The following is a 24,553-nucleotide window of genomic DNA, read 5'->3' on the forward strand; positions in this document are numbered from 1 at the left end:
CTAAGGTCTGCCAGTGCCGTCCAGACATGGCTGTTCTACGGTCAGCTAGAAGCAGAATTATAAATGTCCACATAATCAAATGTGGCTTGATATTGCAGAGGAAATTTTGACCCCAAGGCCTCAGTCTTGGTCTGTCACTGCCAGTTTTGACCCCATGAGCATATATGTGAAATGTAAGGTTATTTTGTCCCAGCATGAATCATTTTACACTTGAATTGCATTTGCCATTCCACCACCTGTTCACTCACTTCGGTGAGGTTCTTTTGGTACTCTTTGCAATCTCTTTTGTTTCAACAAATCTGTACAATGATGTATCACCAGCAAAATTGGCCACTTCACTTTTTACCTCTTAACTCTAGATAATTTATGAGCAAGTTAAAAAGCACAATCTTTGGGATAATACCAATCTTTGGAAGACTGCACTTTCTTCACCATTTGGAGAACTGTCCACTTATTCCTACCCTTTGCTTCAATGAACTTAACCAATTCCTGATCCACAAGAGGACCTCTTATTGAATATAACCTTAGCAAATGTGGCTATTTTCAGTCTCTGTCACTTAGCTCTGCGGGGGGCGGGGAGCAAGCAAGCAAGCAAGCAAGCAAGCAAGCAAGCAAGCAAGCAAACACCTATTATTCATACCCCACTCCTCTGCTTTTGTATTCAAGCTGGTCCAACCCAGAGAACGCAATCATCAGGTGAAGTGGGGAGGGATAAGGAAGTGGCAGAGTTCCACTCACACTTCTCTGAATTCAGGTTGCTCCTTGTTAGCCTACTCTTTCTCTTCAAATAAGGTGGCAGTACTATGCATGCTGAATCCACTGAATCTATTCTTGTGATGCATAGGATCTGGCTGCTCCTGGGATAAGCCCTGCTGGAACAGACCAATGGCCCACGTAGCCCAATATTCTGGTCTCACTGTGGCCCAGCAGATGACTTTGAGAAGCCCACAAGCAGGGCTTGAGCGCAACAGCATTCTCCCCTCCCGCTGTTTCCAGCAACTGGTGTTCAGAAGCATTCTGCCTTTGACAACAGAGATGGAATGTAGCATTGCAGTTTAGAAGATTTTGATAGTCTTATCCTCCATAAATTTGTCCAGTCCTCTTTTGAACTATCCAAGTTGGTGGCCATCGCTACCTCTTGTTGGAGCGAGTGCCATAGCTCATCTATGAGCTGCACTGAATCTTCCAATATTCAGCCTCAGTGGGTGCCTCTGAGTTTTAGTGTTATGAGAGAAGGAGAAATTATGCACACACTAGTGGGGACATTATAAAGGTGTATAAAAGATGCATAATTTTATACACTTTTAAAACCAGGATGTCCCAAGACTTGTAGAGCTTTTTTAGGAAGACCCCAAGGACTGATTTTTCAATGGGCTTGCCTAACATTTAGGATAAAGCAATGGCCTTTGGAAATTCCCCCCGGATGTCGATTCTGCCGAATATCCCAGTAATATTCAGGAAAATCTGGATGTATGGCAGCCTTGCTTTATAGTGTTTCCACTTACTTGCCTTTTTTATTGTTCTATTTTTTTAATTTAAAAAATAATTAAAGATTCTTGGTTTACAAAAGTATGTGCAATGTCTCTTTCTTCAAGTTGCATTTTCTACAGATCAGTTGCATTTGTTGTGAGACATTAGTGTTACATTAGGAAGTAAAGAGGGGAATGGTGAGTGGGGTGAGTGGGGTGGGGCCGCTTGACTTTTTTCTAAACTACAAAGACTCAAACGTAATATTTTCTCATAGGCTTTTATAGGGACCTTTGATCATGTTGCGTTTGCTTACATTGCATCACATTTGCCATTTTGCTGTCCAGCTGGGAGAAATTGTTTTGCAGCTTCTCAAAATCCCTGCTTCTTTTAGCAACCTCCAGCAGCATAGAACACCGGTCCTAAGATATCTTCACTGGCTCCCAGTACATTTCCAAGCACAATTCAGAGTGTTGGTGCTGACCATTAAAGCCCTAAACGGCTTCCGCCCTGTATACCTGAAGGAGCGTCTCCACCCCCATCGTTCTGCCCAGACGCTGAGATCCAGCTCCGAGGGCCTTCTGGCAGTTCCCTCACTGTGAGAAGTGAGGTTTCAGGGAACCAGGCAGAGGGCCTTCTTGGTAGTGGCACCCGCCCTATGGAACATCCTCCCAGCAGATGTCAAAAAGATAAATAGTTATGTGACTTTTAAAAGACATCTGTAAGCAGCCCTGTTCAGGGGAATTTTTAGGGTCTGATGCTACATTGTGTTAGACTTCCCCCAGTCTAACACGGAGCATCTGGTTGTGAACTAGAAGTTTGGTGGTTCAAAGATTGTGGGAAGTATTCCTGCATTGCAGGGGGTTGGACTAGATAACCCTTGGTGCCCCCTCCAACTCCACAAATCTATGAGTCTTTGATTCTATGGCTCATCATCACCACCTTGGAAATTGAGCCATGTCTCTTCTGCAGGCTCTCGTCACAAACAGAGGTGTGTAATGCTTAGAGCCTTGAAGCAGAAGAAACAACCCGAATTACAGTTACTGTGGGCTGATTCATGAGCTGGCAGTCAGCGAATTACACAACTCAAGCCCGTTGTGTGCAGAGCAATCATCCCGCTTCTCCTAATCACGCCCCCCCCCCCCGCTTCCAAGGCTGCGAGAGTTGATCTGCTCAAAGGCAGTTTCCCTGAAAGGGAAAAGCGAAACTAGAAGTAGACATTTCTCATGCTGAAAGAAGGAAGATTCCAGGCAAGGAAACCCCCAGGAAGCAGCCATCCCACCACCATAAAAAAGCCAGGGGGGAGTTCAGTGAAAGGAGAAGAGGTGTGCCCGGTTCCAGCAAGAGAAGAGCCACAGCAAATTCTTGCCTTCGGCAGAAGTTCTGTCAACAAACAGTGAGACTCAGCAGCAACCCAGATCATCAGCCGCTGCTCCCAGCAAATTAACTCTGTAAGTACCATTCTCCTTCCTCCTGTCCCTCCTGTTGGCTTGAGAGAGACAGGCATAAGCTTCGGAGGCCAGACTTCTTAGAGCAGGGAAGGGACTGCTTGGATGAGTGCAAACGTGCTGGCCAGCTAGTAGTAGTAGTAGTAGTAGTAGTAGTAGTAGTAATAATAATTTATTATTTATACCCCGCCCATCTGGCTGAGTTTCCCTGGGCGGCTAGGGATGGAAGCATCGACCAATTTCAGTTCTCTCAGCCTCTCATTTTCCCAGTCTTAAATTTGATTCTTTCCATTTCTGCAGCAATCTGCAATCCCCCTAAAATGTGCCACCTGAGGCAGCTGCCTCACTCTGCCTAATGGAAGGACCGGTGCTGCTTTTGTCTGCGGTCTGCTTGCTTGCTTTAGTGGTTGTGTCGTTCTTGCTGTTACAATATATTAGGTTTTCATTGTCATTGTACACACATACATACTCTGGGATCTGCTTGGATGTTTTCAACCTTTTTAAAAAATAATAAAAAAAAATTAGTTCCCCAGATCTTACAGAAAAGAGTCTGAAGAAGCCACAGGCTGGCTTTATTAAGCATTCTCCTCATTTTCCCTTACTCATGCCTCAGCTGATGGCAGCCAATTCATTGCTTGTCCCTGAGCTTGCCTTCCTCAGTCGGCAGAGAATACAGAGTAGAGAGAATTCAAACTAGGGAAGGTGGGATGGAATGGAGTTATCCTGGAAAAGGGCACAAGTGGCTGGCTGGCACTATAGAGCACACCGCACAGCGTTTTGTTGCAGTTTTCACTTGTGGGACTAGAGATTTTTCTGGAAATTGATCTTCAAGCAATTAAGCAGTGGATCCAGACTTAGTTGGACTTAGAGCAGACCCATCAGATCAATGGATCTGCACATCATACAGAGAAAACACATTCCCCCCCTTAAGAATCCTGGGAGCTGTGGTTTATCCATCACAGATCTACAATTCCCAGCACCTTTTACAAACTACAATTCCCAGGATTATTGGGGGGGGGTTGCTTTACATATATGGGGTGTGCTCAGCCCAAAGGTGAACCCAACCCTTACACTATGCTCTGATTCATCAGCTGTGCATATTTGGGCTAAAACAAAGGCAAAGTTTCCAGATGCTTGGAATGTGTTTCCAGATGTGGAACAACAAAGAGGCAAAGTTTCCAGATACGGCTTGGAACATAGAACCAAGTAAAGGGGAGGTGACCTTGGGCATAGTCCTGTTTGGTGCTGCCCCCTATAACTGACCAGGAACACTGACCACAGTGCTATCAAATCCATTAACTTGGGGTCCTTTCCAACTCTAAGTTTCTATGAACTATGTAAACAGTTGCAGGGAAAGTCCAGCTCTTGATTTCAAAAGGGGAAATTATTTTAAAAACAAGGGGGTTCTGGTAAAAAAGAGAGAGGAAGCTGAAAAAAGAGCATTTCCAGAAACAGCTTGAAAGCAAAGCGGACAGTGAGTTTCATAATGCTTTTATGAACACCCTTTAGCAGTGCAGAAATAACAGTGGCCAGGCTATCCATTTGTGCACCGAACTTGGATGTCTGCAAAAGGGGTGCCTATGTCTGAGAAGGTAAACCTGCATATGCCCTCCACACAATTTAATATCTGTACTTTCTAGGGTCCTGATACCACGGAGCACCTGAAACCTTTGTCGATGTGCAGGACTGTTCTAAAAAGGAATAAAACATGACAGCATTGATTCATAGAGGGTCGATGTGGACCTTAAAAAAGGAAATAGCTAGTGCCATCAATACAGGCCCTTAGTAGCCAGAATAGCAGTGAAATAGAAAGCTGAGCAGCTATTCTGCTTAAAAAAGCCATATTTTCTGAACATAGGACACAGAAGATGAACTGGGAAAACCAGAGATGGGGATGTGTTGTTCATGACATTGTTGAGATAACTTTGTAAAATGTAAACAAACATAGTATAGCTAGTCCACAGTAAAAGCCCAGTGCCCTCGTTTGCACATCACAAAAAGCTACTGTTTGTTATAAACCATGGCTTTAATCATAAACGTGTCCCCCGTGTCCTGCCCCCCCTGCTATGCAGTTCCTGCACAGCTCCTCTCCCACATATGCCATCCATCTGGCTTTGGTTGTTACTACGTTAGGTGTTTTAGTGTTTTTACATTGAAACCTCCTGGCAGGATTGAGATTTGGAGATATGCTTCAAGGTCGAGACTATGGGAAGTCCCGAAAAACTAATAATGATAATTTGGATGATAATTTGGTCTTTTTTATTTTAGTTTTTTATTTTAATTGGATTATGATTTGATATGTTAATTGGATGCTTCTTATTGGAAAATTAATAAAAACAATTTAACAAAAAAGAAAAGAAAAAGAACCCTCCCCTGTGATTCTCAGAGGAAGAAGTGGCAAAGAAATGTAACTAACTAACTAACTAACTAACCAAGTGATAAAACTATATCATGGTTTGTTTGTTTGTTTCAAACAAACCATGAGCACCAGATCAAAAACAAGCTGAGAACAAACCTTGGTTTATGAGGGTTGTTTGTTTTTAAACAAAGAATCCACTATCTGGGTTGGAACTTGAGGGTTGTTTGTTTTTAAACAAAGAATCCACTATCTGGGTTCAGCCAACTTGCCAAGAAGTACCGGGGGTTTTAGGTATGCGACAAGTGCCGCACGGATGTTGCTAGCCCAGAAATAGAAAGAAGACAAAGTCCCTAGCAGAGAGGAATGGCAAACTAAGCTGTTGGACCGGAAAGCTCAGGAACCAAGAAGACAAAAACTTCAATAAAGAATGGGGGAAATGCATAATTTATTTAGGAGACCGCTGTAACAGGATTCTAATAATACTTGTAGGGACACGGGTGGTGCTGTGGGTTAAACCACAGAGCCTAGGACTTGCTGATCAAAAGGTTGTTGGTTCGAATCCCCGCAATGGGGTGAGCTCCCATTGCTTGGTCCCTGCTCCTGCCAACCTAGCAGTTCAAAAGCACATCAAAGTGCAAGTAGATATATAGGTACAGCTCTGGCGGGAAGATAAATGGCGTTTCCGTGCGCTGCTCTGGTTTGCCAGAAGCGGCTTAGTCATGCTGGCCACGTGACCCCGAAGGTGTACATTGGCTCCCTCGGCCAGTAAAGCGAGATGAGCGCCACAACCCCAGAGTCAGCCATGACTGGACCTAATGGTCAGGGGTCCCTTTACCTTTAATAACACTTGTAATGTAGCAAATATCATGGACAGTATGGAAAGATGCAAAATATGGATTATGAAATAATATGCAGTCAAAAAAGTTGACAATAGGACCCAAGGAGGGGATGGTGGGAAGTCTGTAGATTCAGAGAAATCTCTAAATATGGATATGTATCTTGTATTCTAATTCTACACTTGTAAAATCAAATAAAAATTATTTCAAAAAAGAGAGAGAGAAGTACCTGGGTTTTTCTTTTCACTAGCAATATAGTGAGGGTAGAATCTGATAGTGCAGTACTTTACTTTTTCTCCCAGGAGGTTCTTTGTCCTGATCCGTCCCTCTCATGGACTCTCCGCGGCCTCCGTCAGTGAACATGGAAGAGCCAGTGTGCCTGATCGAGAACAACCCCAATGAACAGCTGCGGGTCAACCAGGAAGCCCTGAAGATCTTGCAGAGCATCCAGCAGCCAGTGGTGGTGGTGGCCATCGTGGGACTGTACCGCACTGGCAAGTCCTACCTCATGAACAAGTTGGCAGGAAAGAAGAAAGGTGAGTCTGCAGGAAGAATCTGCTCTGTGCTCCTGAGTAGAGACTGGGGTGCTGAATGGGCACATTCACACCACGCCAGAGTTCCCTGAGAAGAGGGATTGATTGGAGGGGAATAGGGAGGCGTCCTCTCAGCTCCCTTAACAAATCACAGTTCCCAGTTTTCTTTGGGGAAAGCCATGACTGGCATCATAGCAGTTCAAGCACAGAGTGTGAATGTGGCCATGTGAAGGGGGCAGTTATAGTGCGAAGTCCCTTATTAATGGGTTGTACCAAACTAAGTGCTCAGAGTTATGGATGGATCGATGGATCTCTCTCTTTCAGTTCTCGCAATTTCTCATCTCTCCAGTCTAAAATTCAGTTCCCTATATTTCTGCAGCAATTTGCAAATAAGTAAATAAAATAAAATCCCCACCAGCTTTTCTCCTAATAAAAGGTTTTCAAGGGTCTCGGAAGCCGAACGTTTCGGTTTTTGAACGCCGAAAACTCAGAAGTAAATGCTTCTGTTTTTGAACGTGCCTCAGAAGTTGAACTTCTGAGGCGGCTTCCTGTTTGAGTTTTCCATACGTTTTGAGGCTTCCATATTGAGTTTTTGGTTTTCGAACATTTCGGAACGTTTCCGGTCTTCCGGAATGGATTACGTTCAGAAACCGAGGAACCACTGTAAAGACCTTTTTGTATGCAATTTTGCCCAACATTTTTGGAAAGCTGTTATTTTCACTAAAATATGCATTGCCATGCACAATTTACCCTAATGTATGGATTTTTGTGCACATTGCTCTGCTGGAAGCTATGTTTCAAAATCTGGAGAAGTGTGGATTTCAGAGGATGACTGGGTTTTCGGTACACACATTGTTCTGTAAAGCGTGCATATGGTTGGTTTGCCTTTGTAAGCAAACTTAACTGAACTCATCATTCAGAACAGATGCAGTGAAATTCATGAGGCTAGTCATGCCCAGTAACTTCATTGGGTCCACTTTGAGTTGGACTAGCAGTGCATATACATCATATCCCTGTCTCAAGTGCATGCGCAGAACTGTTCTAAAAAGGGCTAAAATAGAGCTGATTTATAGAGGGTCAATGTGGACCTTAAAAAAGGAAATAGCAAGTGCCATTTGTGGCCAGAACAGTAACAGTAGGCCATCTGCTCTTCAGCTACTTGCTGGCTATAGGTCTTTGGTCTGCGTTCCCTGCAAACGGAAATCCTTCACTCACTCCTTCTGATCTTTTGAACCTGTTCCATCCTCCCTTCTGTGGTGGAGCAGTCATCAAACCCAATTAAGTGGTTGACAAGAGCCTCAAGGTTCCTTTTGTTGTTGTTGTTTAGTCGTTTAGTCGTGTCCGACTCTTCGTGACCCCATGGACCAGAGCACGCCAGGCACCTCTGTCCTCCACTACCTCCCGCAGTTTGGTCAGACTCATGTTTGTGGCTTCGAGAACACTATCCAACCATCTCATCCTCTGTCGCCCCCTTCTCCTTGTGCCCTCCATCTTTCCCAGCATCAGTGTCTTCTCCAGGGAGTCTTCTCTTCTCATGAGGTGGCCAAAGTACTGGAGCCTCAGCTTCACGATCTGTCCTTCCAGTGAGCACTCAGGGCTGATTTCATTAAGAACGGATGCGTTTGATCTTCTTGCAGTCCATGGGACTCTCAAGAGTCTTCTCCAGCACCATAATTCAAAAGCATCAATTCTTCGGCGATCAGCCTTCTTTATGGTCCAGCTCTCACTTCCATACATCACTACTGGGAAAACCATGGCTTTAACTATACGGACCTTTGTTGGCAAGGTGACGTCTCTACTTCTCAAGATGCTGTCTAGGCCTGTCATTGCCCTTCTCCCAAGAAGCAGGCGTCTTTTAATTTTGTGGCTGCTGTCACCATCTGCAGTGATCATGGAGCCCAAGAAAGTAAAATCTCTCACTGCCTCCATTTCTTCCCCTTCTATTTGCCAGGAGGTGATGGGACCAGTGGCCATGATCTTCGTTTTTTTGATGTTGAGCCTCAGACCATATTTTGCGCTCTCCTCTTTCACCCTCATTAAAAGGTTCTTTAATTCCTCCTCACTTTCTGCCATCAAGGTTGTGTCATCTGCATATCTGAGGTTGTTGATATTTCTTCCGGCAATCTTAATTCCAGTTTGGGATTCATCCAGCCCAGCCTTTCGCATGATGTATTCTGCGTATAAATTAAATAAGCAGGGAGACAAAATACAGCCTTGTCGTACGCCTTTCCCAATTTTGAACCAATCAGTTGTTCCATATCCAGTTCTAACTGTAGCTTCTTGTCCCACATAGAGATTTCTCAGGAGACAGATGAGGTGATCAGGCACTCCCATTTCTTTAAGAACTTGCCATAGTTTGCTGTGGTCGACACAGTCAAAGGCTTTTGCATAGTCAATGAAGCAGAAGTAGATGTCTTTCTGGAACTCTCTAGCTTTCTCCATAATCCAGCGCATGTTTGCAATTTGGTCTCTGGTTCCTCTGCCTCTTCTAAATCCAGCTTGCACTTCTGGGAGTTCTCGATCCACATACTGTTTGAGCCTTCCTTGTAGAATTTTAAGCATAACCTTGCTAGCGTGTGAAATGAGTGCAATTGTGCGGTAGTTGGAGCATTCTTTGGCACTGCCCTTCTTTGGGATTGGGATGTAGACTGATCTTCTCCAATCTTCTGGCCACTGCTGAGTTTTCCAAATTTGCTGGCATATTGAGTGTAGCACCTTAACAGCATCATCTTTTAAAATTTTAAATAGTTCAGCTGGAATACCATCACTTCCACTGGCCTTGTTATTTGCAGTGCTTTCTAAGGCCCATTTGACTTCACTTTCCAGGATGTCTGGCTCAAGGTCAGCAACCACACTACCTGGGGTGTACGAGACATCCATATCTTTCTGGTATAATTCCTCTGTGTATTCTTGCCACCTCTTTTTGATGTCTTCTGCTTCTGTTAGGTCCTTACCACTTTTGTCCTTTATTATGGTAATCTTTGTACGAAATGTTCCTTTCATATCTCCAATTTTCCTGAACAGATCTCTGGTTCTTCCTATTCTGTTGTTTTCCTCTATTTGTTTGCATTGCTCGTTTAAGAAGGCCTTCTTGTCTCTCCTTGCTATTCTTTGGAAATCTGCATTCAATTTCCTGTATCTTTCACTATCTCCCTCGCATTTTGCTTGCCTTCTCTCCTCCGCTATTTGTAAGGCCTCGTTGGACAGCCACTTTGCTTTCTTGCATTTCCTTTTCATTGGGATGGTTTTCGTTGCTGCCTCCTGTACAATGTTACGAGCCTCCATCCATAGTTCTTCAGGCACTCTGTCCACCAAATCTAAATCCTTAAACCTGTTCGTCACTTCCACTGTGTATTCATAAGGGATTTGACTTAGATTGTATCTTACCGGCCCAGTGGTTTTTCCTACTTTCTTCAGTTTAAGCTTGAATTTTGCTATAAGAAGCTGATGATCTGAGCCACAGTCAGCTCCAGGTCTTGTTTTTGCTGACTGTATAGAGCTTCTCCATCTTTGGCTGCAGAGAATATAATCAATCTGATTTCGATACTGCCCATCTGGTGATGTCCATGTGTAGAGTCGTCTCTTGTGTTGTTGGAAAAGCGTGTTTGTGATGACCAGCTTGTTCTCTTGACAGAACTCTATTAGCCTTTGCCCTGCTTCGTTTTGATCTCCAAGGCCAAACTTGCCAGTTGTTCCTTTTATCTCTTGATTCCCTACTTTAGCATTCCAATCCCCTATAATGAGAAGAACATCCTTCTTTGGTGTCACTTCTATAAGGTCTTGTAAGTCTTCATAGAATTGGTCTATTTCAGTTTCTTCAGCACCAGTGGTTGGTGCATAAACTTGGATTACTGTGATGTTAAAAGGTCTGCCTTGGATTCGTATCGAGATCATTCTATCATTTTTGAGATTGCATCCCAGTACAGCTTTCGCCACTCTTTTGTTGACTATGAGGGCCACTCCATTTCTTTTACGGGTTTCTTGCCCACAGTAGTAGATGTGATGGTCATCCGAACTGAATTCGCCCATTCCCGTCCATTTTAGTTCACTGATGCCCAGAATGTCAATATTTATTCTTGCCATCTCATTTTTGACCACCTCCAACTTACCCAGGTTCATGGTTCTTACATTCCAGGTTCCTATGCAATATTTTTCTTTACAGCATTGGACTTTCCTTTCACTTCCAGGCATATCCGCAACTGAGCGTCCTTTCGGCTTTGGCCCAGCCGCTTCATCAGCTCTGGATCTACTTGTACTTGCCCTCCGCTCTTCCCCAGTAGCATGTTGGACGCCTTCCGACCTGAGGGGCTCATCTTCCAGCGTCATATCTTTTATATGCCTGTTGTCTTTGTCCATGGAGTTTTCTTGGCAAGGATACTGGAGTGGCTTGCCGGTTCCTCCTCCAGGTGGATCACGTTTGGTCAAAACTCTCCACTATGACCTGTTCATCTTGTGTGCCCTGCTCGGCGTAGTTCATAGCTTCTCTGAGTTCTTCAAGCCCCTTCGCCACGGCAAGGCAGTGATCCATGAAGGTTCCTTTTACAACCAGGCTATTACTGCAGTTTATAGTTATGGTGCTTCTTTGCATGTGCAGGGAATATAACAACAACAACAACAACAAATAATTTATTACTTATACCCCACCTATCTGGGCAGGCCTCCCTAGCCACTCTGGGCAGCTCCCAAAAGAATATTAAAAATACGATAAAACATCAAACATTAAAAACTTTCCTAAACAGGGCTGCCTTCAGATGTCTTCTAAAAGTCAGATAGTTGTTTATTTCCTTGACATCTGATGGGAGGGCGTTCCACAGGGTGGGCTCCACCACTGAGAAGGCCCTCTGCCTGGTTCCCTGTAACCTCACTTCTCGCAGGGAGGGAACCGCCAGAAGGCCCTCGGAGCTGGACTTCTGTGTCCAGGCTGAACAATTGGGGTAGAGACACTCCTTCCGGTATACTGGGCTATCCCTTTCATGCTGGGGTCAGGCCTTGGAAAAGAAAGCAAGTCTTTGGCCAAGCCCCTAGAAGATAAGGTGTACACCCACCTGGTGCTATGCAGATGTTTTTGACTACAGCTCTGGATTAGGCTGATCGAAGTTGTGGTCCAAAACATCTTCACCGGGTTGGTGATGTATGCTCCATAGATACCTACTTGTTTGCAAAGGGTGGAAGCCCTTCATTTTAAGAATTGGAGTGAGTACTATTGAGAGTTGGAAAACAACGCCTCCGCCCACAACAATCACACAGGTGATCCCCTGATATCTGATCTCCTTTCCCTTTGTACCCTACAGGCTTCTCTCTGGGTGCCACCATACAAGCAGAGACCATGGGCATCTGGATGTGGTGCCTTCCTCACCCTGAAAATCCTGGCCACACCTTGGTGCTTTTGGACACGGAAGGACTGGGTGATGTGGAGAAGGTAGGCTGGAGGACAGGGCTGGAGCCAGTGTGATGCAGTGGTTAGGGTGTGGGGCTGAGGCTTGGGAGGCCAGGGTTTGAATTCCCACTCAGCCACAAAGCTTGCTGGGTGGCCTTGGGCCAGTCACTGCCTTTCAGCCTAATCTACCTCACAGGGTTGTTGTGGGGAGAAATGTGTCACACTTAATGAGGTCCCCATGATATCCTAGGTCCCAGGTTTTGGCTTTGAAATCCCAGGGTCTGGGATGCTCCTGAGCTGGCAGTCCTAAGAGCTAGGCTAATCTGCGACACTCCCAAAGCTTTTGGACATGGAGTACAAACATTTGGAAGTAGGGAGTTGATGCCTTGAAGAGTTTTCTTTTTAAAAATGATAATAATTTTAAAATTCATTTTTAACTTTAACGATTAGCATCACAAATAAATCATATACATATAGGATTCTCTGAATCCCCGCACTTCCCTCCAGCCCTCCACGGTTTCCATAGTTATTCTTTTCCAACTGTATCAAATAATGTTCTCCGTATTTTCTTTAACCTCAATTCTCACCATAGTTCTCATTACACTGCAAGTGGTTTTTTTTTAACCCTGCCAGTGTTTTAAATTGTTTACAGTGATATTTTAAGTAACTTATAAATTTTCTCCATTCTTTATCAAATTTGTTATCCTCTTGAACTCTGATCTTCTCGGTCATTTTTGCCATTTTGACATAGTCCATCATTTTTGTCAGCCATTCTTCTCTTGTAGGTACTTCGTCTTCCTTCCATCTTTGGGATAATAACATCCACACAGCTGTTGTAGTGCACATAAACAGTCTTTTCTGCTCTTTTGGTATATCCGGACCAAGAATTTCTAATAAAAAAGTTTTTTTTTGTTTTTTCATGAAAGTTATTTTAATCATTTTTTTCAACTCATTATAAATCATTTGCCTAGGACCGTTTTCTACAGAGTCCTTACGTACAACAGGAAAACTAGACTAAGCGCAGCCCCAGAGCTCTTGAAAGTCACCACAGTCTGAGGCAGTGGGAACAGAAAATACCCACCAAAGCAGTGTCTCTAACTCTAGCGAGTGCAACAACTCTAGGTTGCTGACATCAGGAAGGCACCATCATTGTACTCTTTCCTGCAAGAAATTAAAACTTTTTTTTAGGTAAACCTAGCATAGATGTTGATATGCGTTTAATCTCTCTTGCTGTAGATTTCTTTTAATTAAAAAAATTGCATTGCTGGGGGTTGGACTAGATGACCCCTGGGGTACCCTCCAACTCTACAATTCTGTGATTCTATGTTTTCCATTGCTTTTAGCTTTTTTATTGCTTTTTTTTTTACAAATTTATTGCAAACCTCTTACAGGCTTTGCCGCAATCGAGCGGTTTATAAATGGCGTCAGATGCAAATAAATAAATCAGGTGCAAGCCCAGTATGCGAGGGTTTCGTGCCAATTATTCCTATCCCTCCCTACAGAGCAACATTGAGAACGACGCGTGGATCTTTGCCTTGTCCATTCTGCTTAGCAGCACCTTGGTCTACAACAGCATGGGTATCATCGACCAGTTTGCCTTGGAAAAACTGCAGTATCCTTCCGTGCCAACTCCATTTCACCTCCAGTTCCCTGATTTGCAGCCAGAGTAGATGGGGCAGGGACTTTGGTTTGTGTGGTATCTCCACGAACATTATGGGATCTCCCCCACGCACTTCTTTGCAGGATACTAGATGGCCCTCGCAAGCCTGCAGTGCCACCGTTCTCTCTGGACTCTTGTGTTTGTTAGGAAAACATTCTTTAAGAAACAGATAAAAGTTCCTGGAAGCTTTAAAGAGGGTTCCAGAATTTTCTTTAGTGTGTAGGAGTGGCACTCTAGGCTTGATTTGTGTCAGCTGGAGGTGCAAATAAATAAATAAATAAATAAATAAATAAATAAATAAATAATATTTATTTATACCCCGCCCTCCCCAATAAAGGGAGGAAGCTGCAGGCTGCAACTTCCGCATGAGGAAAGCACGGACACACACACACACACACACACACACACACACACACTGTCAGCACACACGCTGACCACAAGGTTGGAAGTAGGACTATGTGCTGCTGATACTATGAGTTTTTGCTGTGTCAGGATTGTTAATTACTGGACTGAGATTATACCGTGCTGGAGAGATAAAGAAGGAATGTAAATAGCTTGTATATAAAGGTAACAGAAATGCTTGTGCAATCAGTCAAGCAACAAAGAAGCTCTTGACTGTGAATTTGAGTATGACTCCTTTTCTTGTCCTCTGCCTCCGGGGAAAACTCTGCTACAAACAGTAAGAAGTGGTTTGACCGAGGTGCCACCACACAAGCAGAAAAGCGCAGCAGAAGCGTGTGGGCGGTAGCCTCTAATAGTGTTATCTAAGTTATATAACTGAGAGATTATTGCCCCAGGAGGGGACAAAAGTCATCTCCATAAATTCCTTAGTGTAATCCCAGGTATGTGACAGAGCTGACTAAGCGAATCAAGGTAAAAGCTACAGCCACAAAGACCTCTGAGGATGGAGAGGAGGAGAGCAGTGACGACTTTCTCAGGTTCTTCCCAGCCTTCGTTTGGGCTGTGCGTGATTTCACGCTGCAGCTGAAGCTGAACGGATGCCCCATCTCTTCCGACAAATATCTGGAGAACGCCTTGAGGAGGAAGAAAGGTACGGCAAAGAGGGCTGATGGGATCCCACCCAGGTGTAGGGTTGGGCCTTGCGTCACCAATCTGAGGCTGTGGCAGGGACTGACTCTATCAGGGGTTACCTTTATCCTTCAAGGGGCTGCATTCCCTTCTGAGGAACCTTACGGGGGCCACAGGCAAGAGGAAGATGGAGTAACGCCTGTAGAATTGACCTTAGTATAGCAGGTCAGCATATTCTCCGCCCAGGCAAGCAAAAAGCCTTATCAGAGTTCAAGGACACAGTTCAGCCAGGCAAAAACTCTCAAGGAAGCTGCAAGGCAAAGCCATTGAGGTCTGTAGCCTGAAGAGAAGGGGTGTGGACTGGGGAGAGTTATGAGGGCCACCCAGAGAGACCTGCAGGGCTGTTTTTGGCCCACAGGCCTGAGATTCCCCATCCCTGAATGACATTCCCGTTAGCTTTTTATAACATCCGTGTCAGTGGGAAGTCCAAATTCTATAGACAATGATGAAAAATGGGAGTCTTTCTGTGAAATGGGGCCATTGAACATAAGAATCCCAAAAAAGCCCTGCTGGCAGGCAAGAACTGTATACGTACTGGTGTATGGTTCCCAATTCTGTCATTTTACTCCACAATTTTCTGGGTCAATGGGGTTGCAAACAGATGTTTGTTTCTGGAAGCAATTAACGTGGAAATGAGTGCTAAACCTCCTCTATATTCTGCTAGATTTCTGGAGGTAATAATAATAATAATAATAATAAGAAGAAGAAGAAGAAGAAGAAGAAGAAGAAGAAGAAGAAGTATTAGTATTATTTCCCCAGCCACTCTGGGCAGCTCCAAACAGAATATTAAAAACACAATAAAACATCAAACATTAAAAACTTCCCTAAACAGGGCTGCCTTCAGGTGTCTTCTAAAATCAGATAGTTGTTTATTTCCTTAACATCTGGTGGGAGGGCGTTCCACAGGGCGGGTGCCACTACTATTAAGTCCTTCTGCCTAGTTCCCTGTAACCTCACTTCCCTCAGGGAGGGAACCGCCAGAAGGCCCTCAGAGCTGAACCTCAGTGTCCAGGCTGAACGATGGGGATGGAGACACTCCTTCAGGTATACTGGGCCAAGGCCATTTAGGGCTTTAAAGGTCAGCGGCAACACTTTGAATTGTGCTCAGAAACATACTGGGAGCCAATGTAGGTCTTTCAGGACCGGTGTTATATGGTCTTGGCAACCACTCCCAGTCAACAGTCTGGCTGTCGCATTCTGGATTAGTTGTTGTTTCCGGGTCACCTTCAAAGGTAGCCTCACATAGAATGCATTGAGGTGGCTTTTACATTGTGTGAAAGCTCAAATATAATGTGGATACATGAGGGAAACAGAATGAACTGCTGATGTGGTCTTTCAGGACTACGTCACTTAGGATTGCATATGGGGCACTGTTTAGTTGAAAGAACATCCTTGACAGAATCTGCTGGCAAAACAAACAGGAAAACAGGATGAGCTAGAATTTTCCTCCCTGGTTCGTCAGCTTTCTGCAGGTGGGAGGATTTTGGCATAGGGGTGTTTTCACTGAAGCCATTACAAATGCGCATTCCAAAATGCTGTTGACGTGAAGGATTGCACCGCTTGGCCAGCTGAATTTGATCTGAGGCAGGCATGACGTCTGGAGCAAAGATGGAATGCAGCAGCCCCGAAAGACTGATGGCTTTGAACTTTCTTGCAATTCTCCCTCTCCAGGACAACCCGAGAAGCTGGATCTTGCCAAGAAATGCATCCGCCAATACTTCCCCAGCCGCAAGTGCTTTGTCTTTGACCGCCCGGCCGGAAGCCGAGACTTATCGGAACTGGACGACCTGTCTGAAAAGATGCTAAGCCCCAACTTTGTGGTGCAAGCGCACCGCTTCCGCCAGCACATATATGAGAGTGCTCAGCCCAAAATGATCGAAGGAGGACACCTGGTGACCGGGACATGTGAGTAGAAGGGAAGGGACCAGAAAAAATGGATGTGTTAGCAAAGTCACTTAAGTAACACAGACGGAGTCCAGAGGGAGAAAAGGAATCGTCGTAACACTTCACAGGAGAGAGGGGAAAGTCCCATTGCGCAAGTGGAAATCCCTGACAGATACCCACAACTTAATATAATTGAAATAGGAATACAGCATGTCTCACCATAGAAATCCAACTAGCTAGCTAAAATAAATAAACTGGCTTTCTTCCCTCCCTTTGCAGTGCTGGGGCACCTGGTGGTGACCTACGTGGATACAATCTCCAGTGGCTCCATACCCTGCATAGAGAACGCAGTGGTAGCCTTGGCGCAGATTGAGAACACAGCTGCTGTGCAGGATGCCATTACATACTATGAAGGAGAGATAGAGAAACATTTGAAGCTGCCCACCGAGACTGTCGAGGAGCTGCTGGAAGTGCATGCCCAATACGAGAAGGAGGCTATTAAAGTGTTCTTGGCTCGAGCCTTCAAGGATGATGATCACGACTATCAGAAAGAACTTGGGGTATGACTCACCAGTGGGCATGAGATATGGGGCTCTCCATATCTGATATGGGAAAAACTAGAAGGATTTTGTGCTGGATGGAAAGTTGGATACTCAGAAATGGGAGGTTCCTTTCTATGGGGCAATGTATTCATTCCTGTCCTAGATCAGAGACTGAGTAGCCAAGATGTCAAGGGATGAGATCCGGCTCCTTAGCAAGGTTGTGTTGGCCCTTGATTGGATGCCATTGGAGCTAGTTGAGTTGAGTTAAGATGCCCCCAGGAACATGGAACATCTGGCAGCCACTTGGTTTTGCTGGGATGAAAATGTGACCCTGTTCCCAAGGGAGGTGTTTAGAATGAGGAACTAGCTGTGGGAGGACCAGTTTGAGGAGAGGACAGAGGGTAATAGACAGGCCACCTTTTTCAGGCAAAGTAGACTTGCAGCAGGTCCTGTTATATGTGACCTTATCCACACACCGTTTGCCCTGATCTTTCTGAGCTTCCCCACTCAAGCAAGTGGTCATTCCTATATTGGGAAAACTGAAGAGGATTTGTTGTTGGAAGGAAAGTTTGAGACTCAAAAGTGTTTCTTTCCTTTTCCACGGAGGGTAGCAGGTTGATGCTTGCCCTCGTTCTGGGACTGACTGGCCAGGATGTGGAGGAATGAGACTTGGATTCTTGGCATGTGTCATGAATACACCAGCTCCCAGGGAAGAAGTGCAGACAGAGGGAGAGGGGAGACAGGAAGAGAGAGGGTTAAACGCAGAGCAATCAGCACCCAACCCTCAGGAATGTTGAATGTAAACAAAACTGAGGGAAGATAAAATTGCAGGGACCTGAAATGAGGAAGGGGAGAGAGTTGACCCCATTAGCCCTCGCTCTCTGCTCTCTCCGAATGGAATTGGAGGCTTCCAGAATCGCCTTCCTCACAAGAAGAGTGTAGGCTGTTTTTGGTTTCGAAGGAAGAAAAACCCCTAGTGGGAACATCGCCAGTGATGGATGGCAGGCAGATGTTGCCGCTTTGTGAACCTCTGTTGCTTTTCTTGCAATAAATCTTCTTTTAATTAACCACGCTTGTGGTTTCCAAGACTCCCTGACAGCATGGTTGTGTTGGCCATAGATTGGGTTTGGTTGGAGCCTGTTGAGTTGAGTTGCCCCCAGGAAGGCAGGGCATCCAGCAGCCGCTTGGTTGTGCAGGGACAAGAAGTTGATCCTGTTCCCAGGGAGGTGCTTCGAGTAAGCAACTAATTGTGGGAGTACCATTTTTTGGAGTGGAACAGAAGTTTGTGGACCAGCTGTTCTCTTCTTCAGGCAAAGTGGACTAGCAGCTGTCCAGTTATTCAAGTCCACTAGTCCTTCCATTTATTTATTCTCCCTCTCAGTTGGCAAATGGGAAGCCAACTAATGACAACCAGATTTGGTTCTGGGGTTCCTAGTTGTTGATCTGTAGCTAAAGACACTTCTTCTCACATCAAGGGCACCTCAGTCACCCCCCTGGGTCTCCAAATGTGCTTTTTGCACTCACCCACCTGGTTTTATACACAAATGGACGAGAAGGTTGAATTAGGGGCCCTCCAGCCTCTTACTCCGAATAAGTTAATCTTACATTGCATGTTTGGGTTACATCCTGCTTGCATTTGTTGACGTTGCTGGGAGGGGTGGCCCAATGAAATGTTGTGCTTTCCTGCAGACTTTCCGTTTGACACAATGAAGCTTTCGACTCTGGTGATCCCATTGTTTTCCTTTTCCTTTGGCCTTCTGCCTGGGAAAAGAGTGAACCGTGCCAACAGATTTGTCCTTGTTTTTAGGATGCTTAGAGTTTCCAGACTTTCTGGAATGGGGAATATAGGACCATCCTCTACTGCTGAGCATCTGTTCCCATCTGACTCTGTCTGTTTTTTGCCCAACCCCAGGAGCGGCTGCAATCCAAACTTTCCGAGTTGTGTTCTCGCAATGAGCAGGCATCGTTGGATCATTGCCAGGCGGTGCTCCTGGAGCTATTCCAGGACCTGGAGGAGAAGTTCAGCAAGGGGATCTACTCTGTGGCTGGTGGTTACCTGAAGTTCCTGGATCACCAGAAGGAAAAATTGGAACAGTATCACCTGCTGCCTGGGAAAGGGATCATGGTGAGTCAGACTCAATGGGAAAGCAATTGGGGAGGGGGATGGCAAGGGCCAGAAGGATACCCTTGAGAAAAATAACTTCCCATTTAGCAACCTCAGAATGTTATTATTAGTTATATAATGCCAGATATGTACACAGGGCTGTATCCAACAAAGTGATAATGTAAGACCCCATTCGTGCAAGGATTATCACTGGCACAATGGGGCTCAATCACCCCATCTCCTTCCCCTGCATCCCCCCTAAATCTAGGGGTCCCTCTCACCCTTCGGAGTAAATTTGGGGAGAGTGTGGGGTGTGTAGCGGGGGGAGTTGAATAGAAACAAACAAACGACTTCACTCTCTCTCAGGCTTCCAAGGCCCTGGACGAATTCCTGAAATCCAAGGAGGCAGCAGCACAGTCCATTCTGCAGGCTGACCGGACCCTCACAGAAAAAGAGAAGGAGCTTGAAGGTGAATCTGTTCAGGGACAGCTTGTTACGACTCGCAGACACTTAGGCTGCTTCCACACTGGCCATTTAATGTGGAATCGCCACTTTTTGCTCACACCCTTTTTGTGAGATCTCTGCAGGTGGTGGCGAAGAAAACATCCCCTCTCATGCCTTTCTGGTTTATCTTCAGTTCTTTTCTGACCCTCCCCCCATGTTCTATCCCCATGTAATGAATGTGGGGTGCCCCTGCAGGGCAGATTCATGACATCTCCTCTGGAGTCCTCCCAGTAGATGGTGACAGGAGGTAGACTGGAATAAATCCACATCTTCTTTCAGAAATTAAAAAATACCAGCATGAACTCACTGCTTGTCTCTTTCTGTGCAGTGGAGCGAGTCCGGGCCGAGGCATCTGCGCGAGAAGCTAAGCTGCAGGAACAAATGAAAGAGGAGGCCATCAAGATGGCCCAGGAGAAAGAGCGGAGTTATAAGGATCATGAAGCACAGTTAATGGCCAAGATGGAAGAAGACAGGAAGAAGATGCAGGCTGAGCATGAGATGGTGATGAACAGGAAGCTTGAGGTAATAGAACAGCGCCCTCTATGGGCAGCCTTGGTCATCTACACCAGAGGTGGGGAGACTTAGGGCTTGGGGGACAGGTCATAGCTGTCAACCGTCCCTTATTTGGCGGGAAACTCCTTTATCCTAGCGCCGTTTCCTGCTGCTGTCCCGGATGGATGATATCCCGTAAATTTCCCGGGTTTCAAAGGAAGCAGCTCCTTTCCCTCCCTCCCTGCTGGCCAGGGAGGAGGGAGGCTCCAACTGTGTTGCTTGACTGCATTGCTCACACAATAAGGAGTCTAAGAACGACGGGGGGGGGGGTTGGAGCTTGCATGCCTTGTGCTGTTCAAATCGGCCGCGTTGCCTGGGGACTCGCCTTTGCTCAGCGCTTCCCAGCAGAGAGGTGACCATGGTTTTCCTTGCTGCATCCCTTTGCTGGGTTGCTGCGCTGTGGGAACCACCGCTTGAGGCTTCGTTTGGCTGCTGGCTGGGCTTTCTGCCTTTGGCTCGGAGGGGCTCAGAAGTTGAACATACCTGTGCTCGGAATCGGATGGATACGTTATCGATGGCCCACTCACCCTTGCCGGGGAAAAGGTCTGTCTGGAGCGGGGGCACATGGGGGGGGGAGGAAATCCCTTATTTTGGCTGCTGATCCCTTATTTTTGAGGCTGCTGGTCCCTTATTTTCAAATCTGTAAGTTGACAGCTATGGGAGAGGTATGGCCCCCCAAGGCGCTCAGGTTCTTTGGAATTGCCTTAGGCCTCTTCGTAGCTACATTTCTTTTTTTCGTTTCACTTTTAATTTGTATACCGCCTTTCTATATAACTATACACAAGGCGGTTTACAGCTACAAAACATACAATAAAGAACACAGGCCTTGGAATAATCTGATCCAATACAGAAAGTCATAATACAACGTATCTTTAAAATGGAACGGCTTATATCAAATGAAGCAATATTCAGTAATCTAGTAGAATGTAATAGTACACAATGAAATTAACTCTCAATACATGAGCAAATAATAATTAACAATTGCAATGAATAATTAAATTCCTTCCAGTAGCACCTTAGAGACCAACTTAGTTTGTTATTGGTATGAGCTTTTGTGTGGACACGAAAGCTCATACCAATAACAAACTAAGTTGGTCTCTAAGGTGCTACTGGAAGGAAATTTTTTTGTTTTGTTTTGACTACGACAGACCAACACGGCTACTTACCTGTAAATAAATAATTACTTAACCATGACCAATAAAAATAACTGCAGGTCACAATGCATAAAATGCCACAATACATACCATGCCATGTAAAAGGATCAAATTGAGAACAAAGGACACACAACTGATAACATTATTATTTAAATCCCTAAATTCCTCTCCTCCATTCCTACCTGTTATGGACCCTGCATTGCATTCCCCCTTGAGGGTTTTTGCCTGACTAGAATATGCCCTTGAACTCTGATGATGCCACTTGCATAAGATTTCCATATGTTAATTTACATGGAAAGCACCACGTTTAGGAATAACAACTGCAGTAGAAATACAATACATTGTACTCCAGTGAGGAAGGCAGTGACCGGGGATCTGCGTGGTTGCCCAGTCTGCTGCCTAGGCAAGGCTGGGCGATGTATCGATACATCGTCCCATGTAGGTTTGTAGACCACACCGTGAGAACCTTTTCAAAACGAATGAGCTGGCAATTTATTTCTGAAGCACAGCCTCCAAAACTCCAGGGGGCGGTATAATTGTGAGTCGTCTGGCAGCTGGCTGGCTGCCATCCCTTTCGGCTCCCTTTCCCCTCCAATGGCAGAATAGTCCCGCTCCCAGCCTCAGTGCCTCCCTGCAGCCGCAATATCTCTACTCGATGTAGTAGGAATCGTGGCTGGGCTGCTTCTTCCTTCTCCTCCTCTCTGTCCAGGGAGGAATGGAAGGAGTTTGCCCTTCAAAGGCAAGGGCTCACCTTCCTCCAAGAGGAGGGATCCGCATTGCACAGGGTACATAGCAAATAAATAAATAAATAAATAAATAAATAAATAAATAAATATTTATACCCTGCCCATCTGGCTGAGTTTCCCCAGCCCCTCTGGGTGGCTCCCAACAGATTATTATTATTATTATTATTATTATTATTATTATTAGTGATAAAACATCAAACATTAAAAACTTCCCTGAACAGGGCTGCCTTAAGATGTCTTCTGAATGTCAGGTAGTTGTTTATCGCTTTGACATCTGCTGGAAGGGCGTTCCACAGGGCGGGTGCCACTACCGAGAAGGCCCTCTGCCTGGTTCCCTGTAACCTCACTTCTCACTGTGAGGGAACTGCCAGAAGGCCCTCGGAGCTGGACCTCAGTGTCTGGGCTGAACAATGGGGGTGGAGATGCTCCTTCAGGTATACCTGCTAATCTCCATGACCGCTCTTTCGCCTAATCTTCACCCTTCCATGATACAGTTCCATGTTTCAGACATTGTGATATATCACTATACAGTATCTTAGTGTTTAGCTGGGGATACCTTGCGATGTCGAAAACCAGATATCGCCCAGCCCTACAGCCCAGGTGTTGCTGATGAGCCTCTGCTCTCCCTTCTTAGGGTTCTTTATCTTCCCAATGGATTTGCATTGAGCAGCCTTTAAACAGAGGACTATCCTCTATATAGCATAACACACACGGGCACTATAGACAGCCCTGTGCCCTTTTATTCATTCCTCCCATTCCAGCTGCTTTGTGAGGAACTGGGGCTGACTTCTGTCTTCATCCTTGCAACACCTTAGGAGCAGAGGCGCCTTCAGAAGGAAGGGTTTGAGCAGGAAGTCGCAAAGCTTCAACTTCAGATCCAGGCACTGCAGAAGACGGTGGAGATGCAGAGAAATAGTGGTGGCTCCCGGCATCGTCGTCGTCGTTGGCGTTTGTAATTTAATGAAAACAGCATCCCTGGAAGTGTCGATGGGTTGAATAAAGTGTCTAGATTGGCCTCAGCACTGTGGATGGGAGTGCAGCTAGGAAGCCAAGGGATGAACAGAGATCTACCTTATGTTACCATTTAGCTGGTGTTCGCAGTCCGTTTGCGCACAAAGGAACCCCAACTCTGCCTTTTTAAGACACAGTCTATTTCTAAAGGGTCATCTACACTTCCACTTGATCTGTGCCTATAAAGCACAGGTCTGAGTGGTTTTCCATTTGCCCCACTCCTTTCCCAAGGAAAACCTGCTCTTTAGTTCTCAATCGAAGCAAACAACAAACCCGAATTGCTGTTTGCACTGATCGAGCACTAAAAAGCAGTTTCCCCTGCCCCCAGGACAAGGGGAAGTGTGAATAAGCCCTAACAAAAGAGCAACATGAAACAGACTGTGACATGAAGACTTGGCCTTGGGCCAGTCACTGTCTCTCAGCCTAACCCATGAGCGTAGCCAGGATTTTTGCTGGGGGGGGGGCAGGATCAGCTAGTTAAGTATTTCTATTGTTTTACTTGTTATAGGGTGGGGGGCAGCTGCCTCCTGCCCCCCCCACGGCTATGCCCAAGGCCTAACCTACCTCACAGGGTTCTCATGAAGATTAAATCTGTATGCTACCTTGAAGGAAAAGTGGGAAATTAATGCAATATATATTATCATCTATTTTTAAAAAATAAATGCATATTTTTCAGCGAAGTTGTACAGTTGAAAAAAGGAAGAAATCAGTAAAGTACAATTAAACAAAAAGAGATATCACATTGTTTTTCCTGTGGAGTAAGATATGGGGAGAGAGTGTATAAAGCCAGTATAGATAATACAGAACAAGAAAAACAGCAGTCATTCATGTCAATTCACAGAGCCACCCCCCCAAAGCCAACGTATGGAGCAGAGGGCTTTAAATGTTTGCAGGTGGAATTAATAAGAGTCATAAATGGAAACCACACATCTGCAAATGCATCTGTTAAAGCTAAAGCTCACTCATCCTTTGGTTGGCCTCAAATTATGAGAAAGCCTCTCCATTAAAGCCAGATGCCATATATTATGACTGTACCATATTATGACTGTACCAATTTTCAGTGGAGAAGTCCAAGGGTGTTTTCCTCCCTCCTGCTACTGCCCCCCAAAAGACAGCTAATGAGATCCCTGTGAAATAGTTTAGGACCAACAAAAGAGGAAAGTAGAGTTAGTGAGGGAGACTTGGGGACTCTTTGGGGCTGGGTATTTTTAGAGACATGGTTAAATACAAGGCCCCAAACCTGAGCCACGTGGAGTCAATGCTACCACATAAGAAAGTTGGAGCCCT

At 45.3% G+C, this 24,553-nt stretch overlaps 1 protein-coding gene across 1 annotated transcript; it reads left to right on the forward strand.

The window, feature by feature from the left end:
- The first annotated feature begins 1,774 nt into the window (after positions 1-1,774).
- On the forward strand, positions 1,775-23,211 carry LOC128419036 (guanylate-binding protein 1-like). Its single transcript, XM_053399279.1, has 11 exons — positions 1,775-2,918; positions 6,413-6,646; positions 11,935-12,062; positions 13,523-13,632; positions 14,523-14,731; positions 16,441-16,674; positions 16,933-17,213; positions 19,108-19,320; positions 19,666-19,768; positions 20,132-20,325; positions 23,071-23,211. Exons 2-11 carry the CDS (start codon positions 6,442-6,444, stop codon positions 23,209-23,211), a joined length of 1,818 nt encoding a protein of 605 aa, XP_053255254.1. The 5' UTR covers positions 1,775-2,918; positions 6,413-6,441.
- Positions 23,212-24,553: the final 1,342 nt, after the last annotated feature.

Source organism: Podarcis raffonei, chromosome 8, assembly GCF_027172205.1.
Source record: "Podarcis raffonei isolate rPodRaf1 chromosome 8, rPodRaf1.pri, whole genome shotgun sequence".
Lineage (NCBI taxonomy): Eukaryota > Metazoa > Chordata > Lepidosauria > Squamata > Lacertidae > Podarcis > Podarcis raffonei.

Coding starts and splice junctions, on each gene's coding strand:
- LOC128419036 (XM_053399279.1), top strand. CDS start 6,442: ATGGACTCTCCGCGGCCTCCGTCAGTGAACATGGAAGAGCCAGTGTGC. Junction 12,063..13,522: donor GACTGGGTGATGTGGAGAAG/GTAGGCTGGAGG, acceptor CCCTCCCTACAG/AGCAACATTGAGAACGACGC. Junction 19,321..19,665: donor TGCCTGGGAAAGGGATCATG/GTGAGTCAGACT, acceptor ACTCTCTCTCAG/GCTTCCAAGGCCCTGGACGA.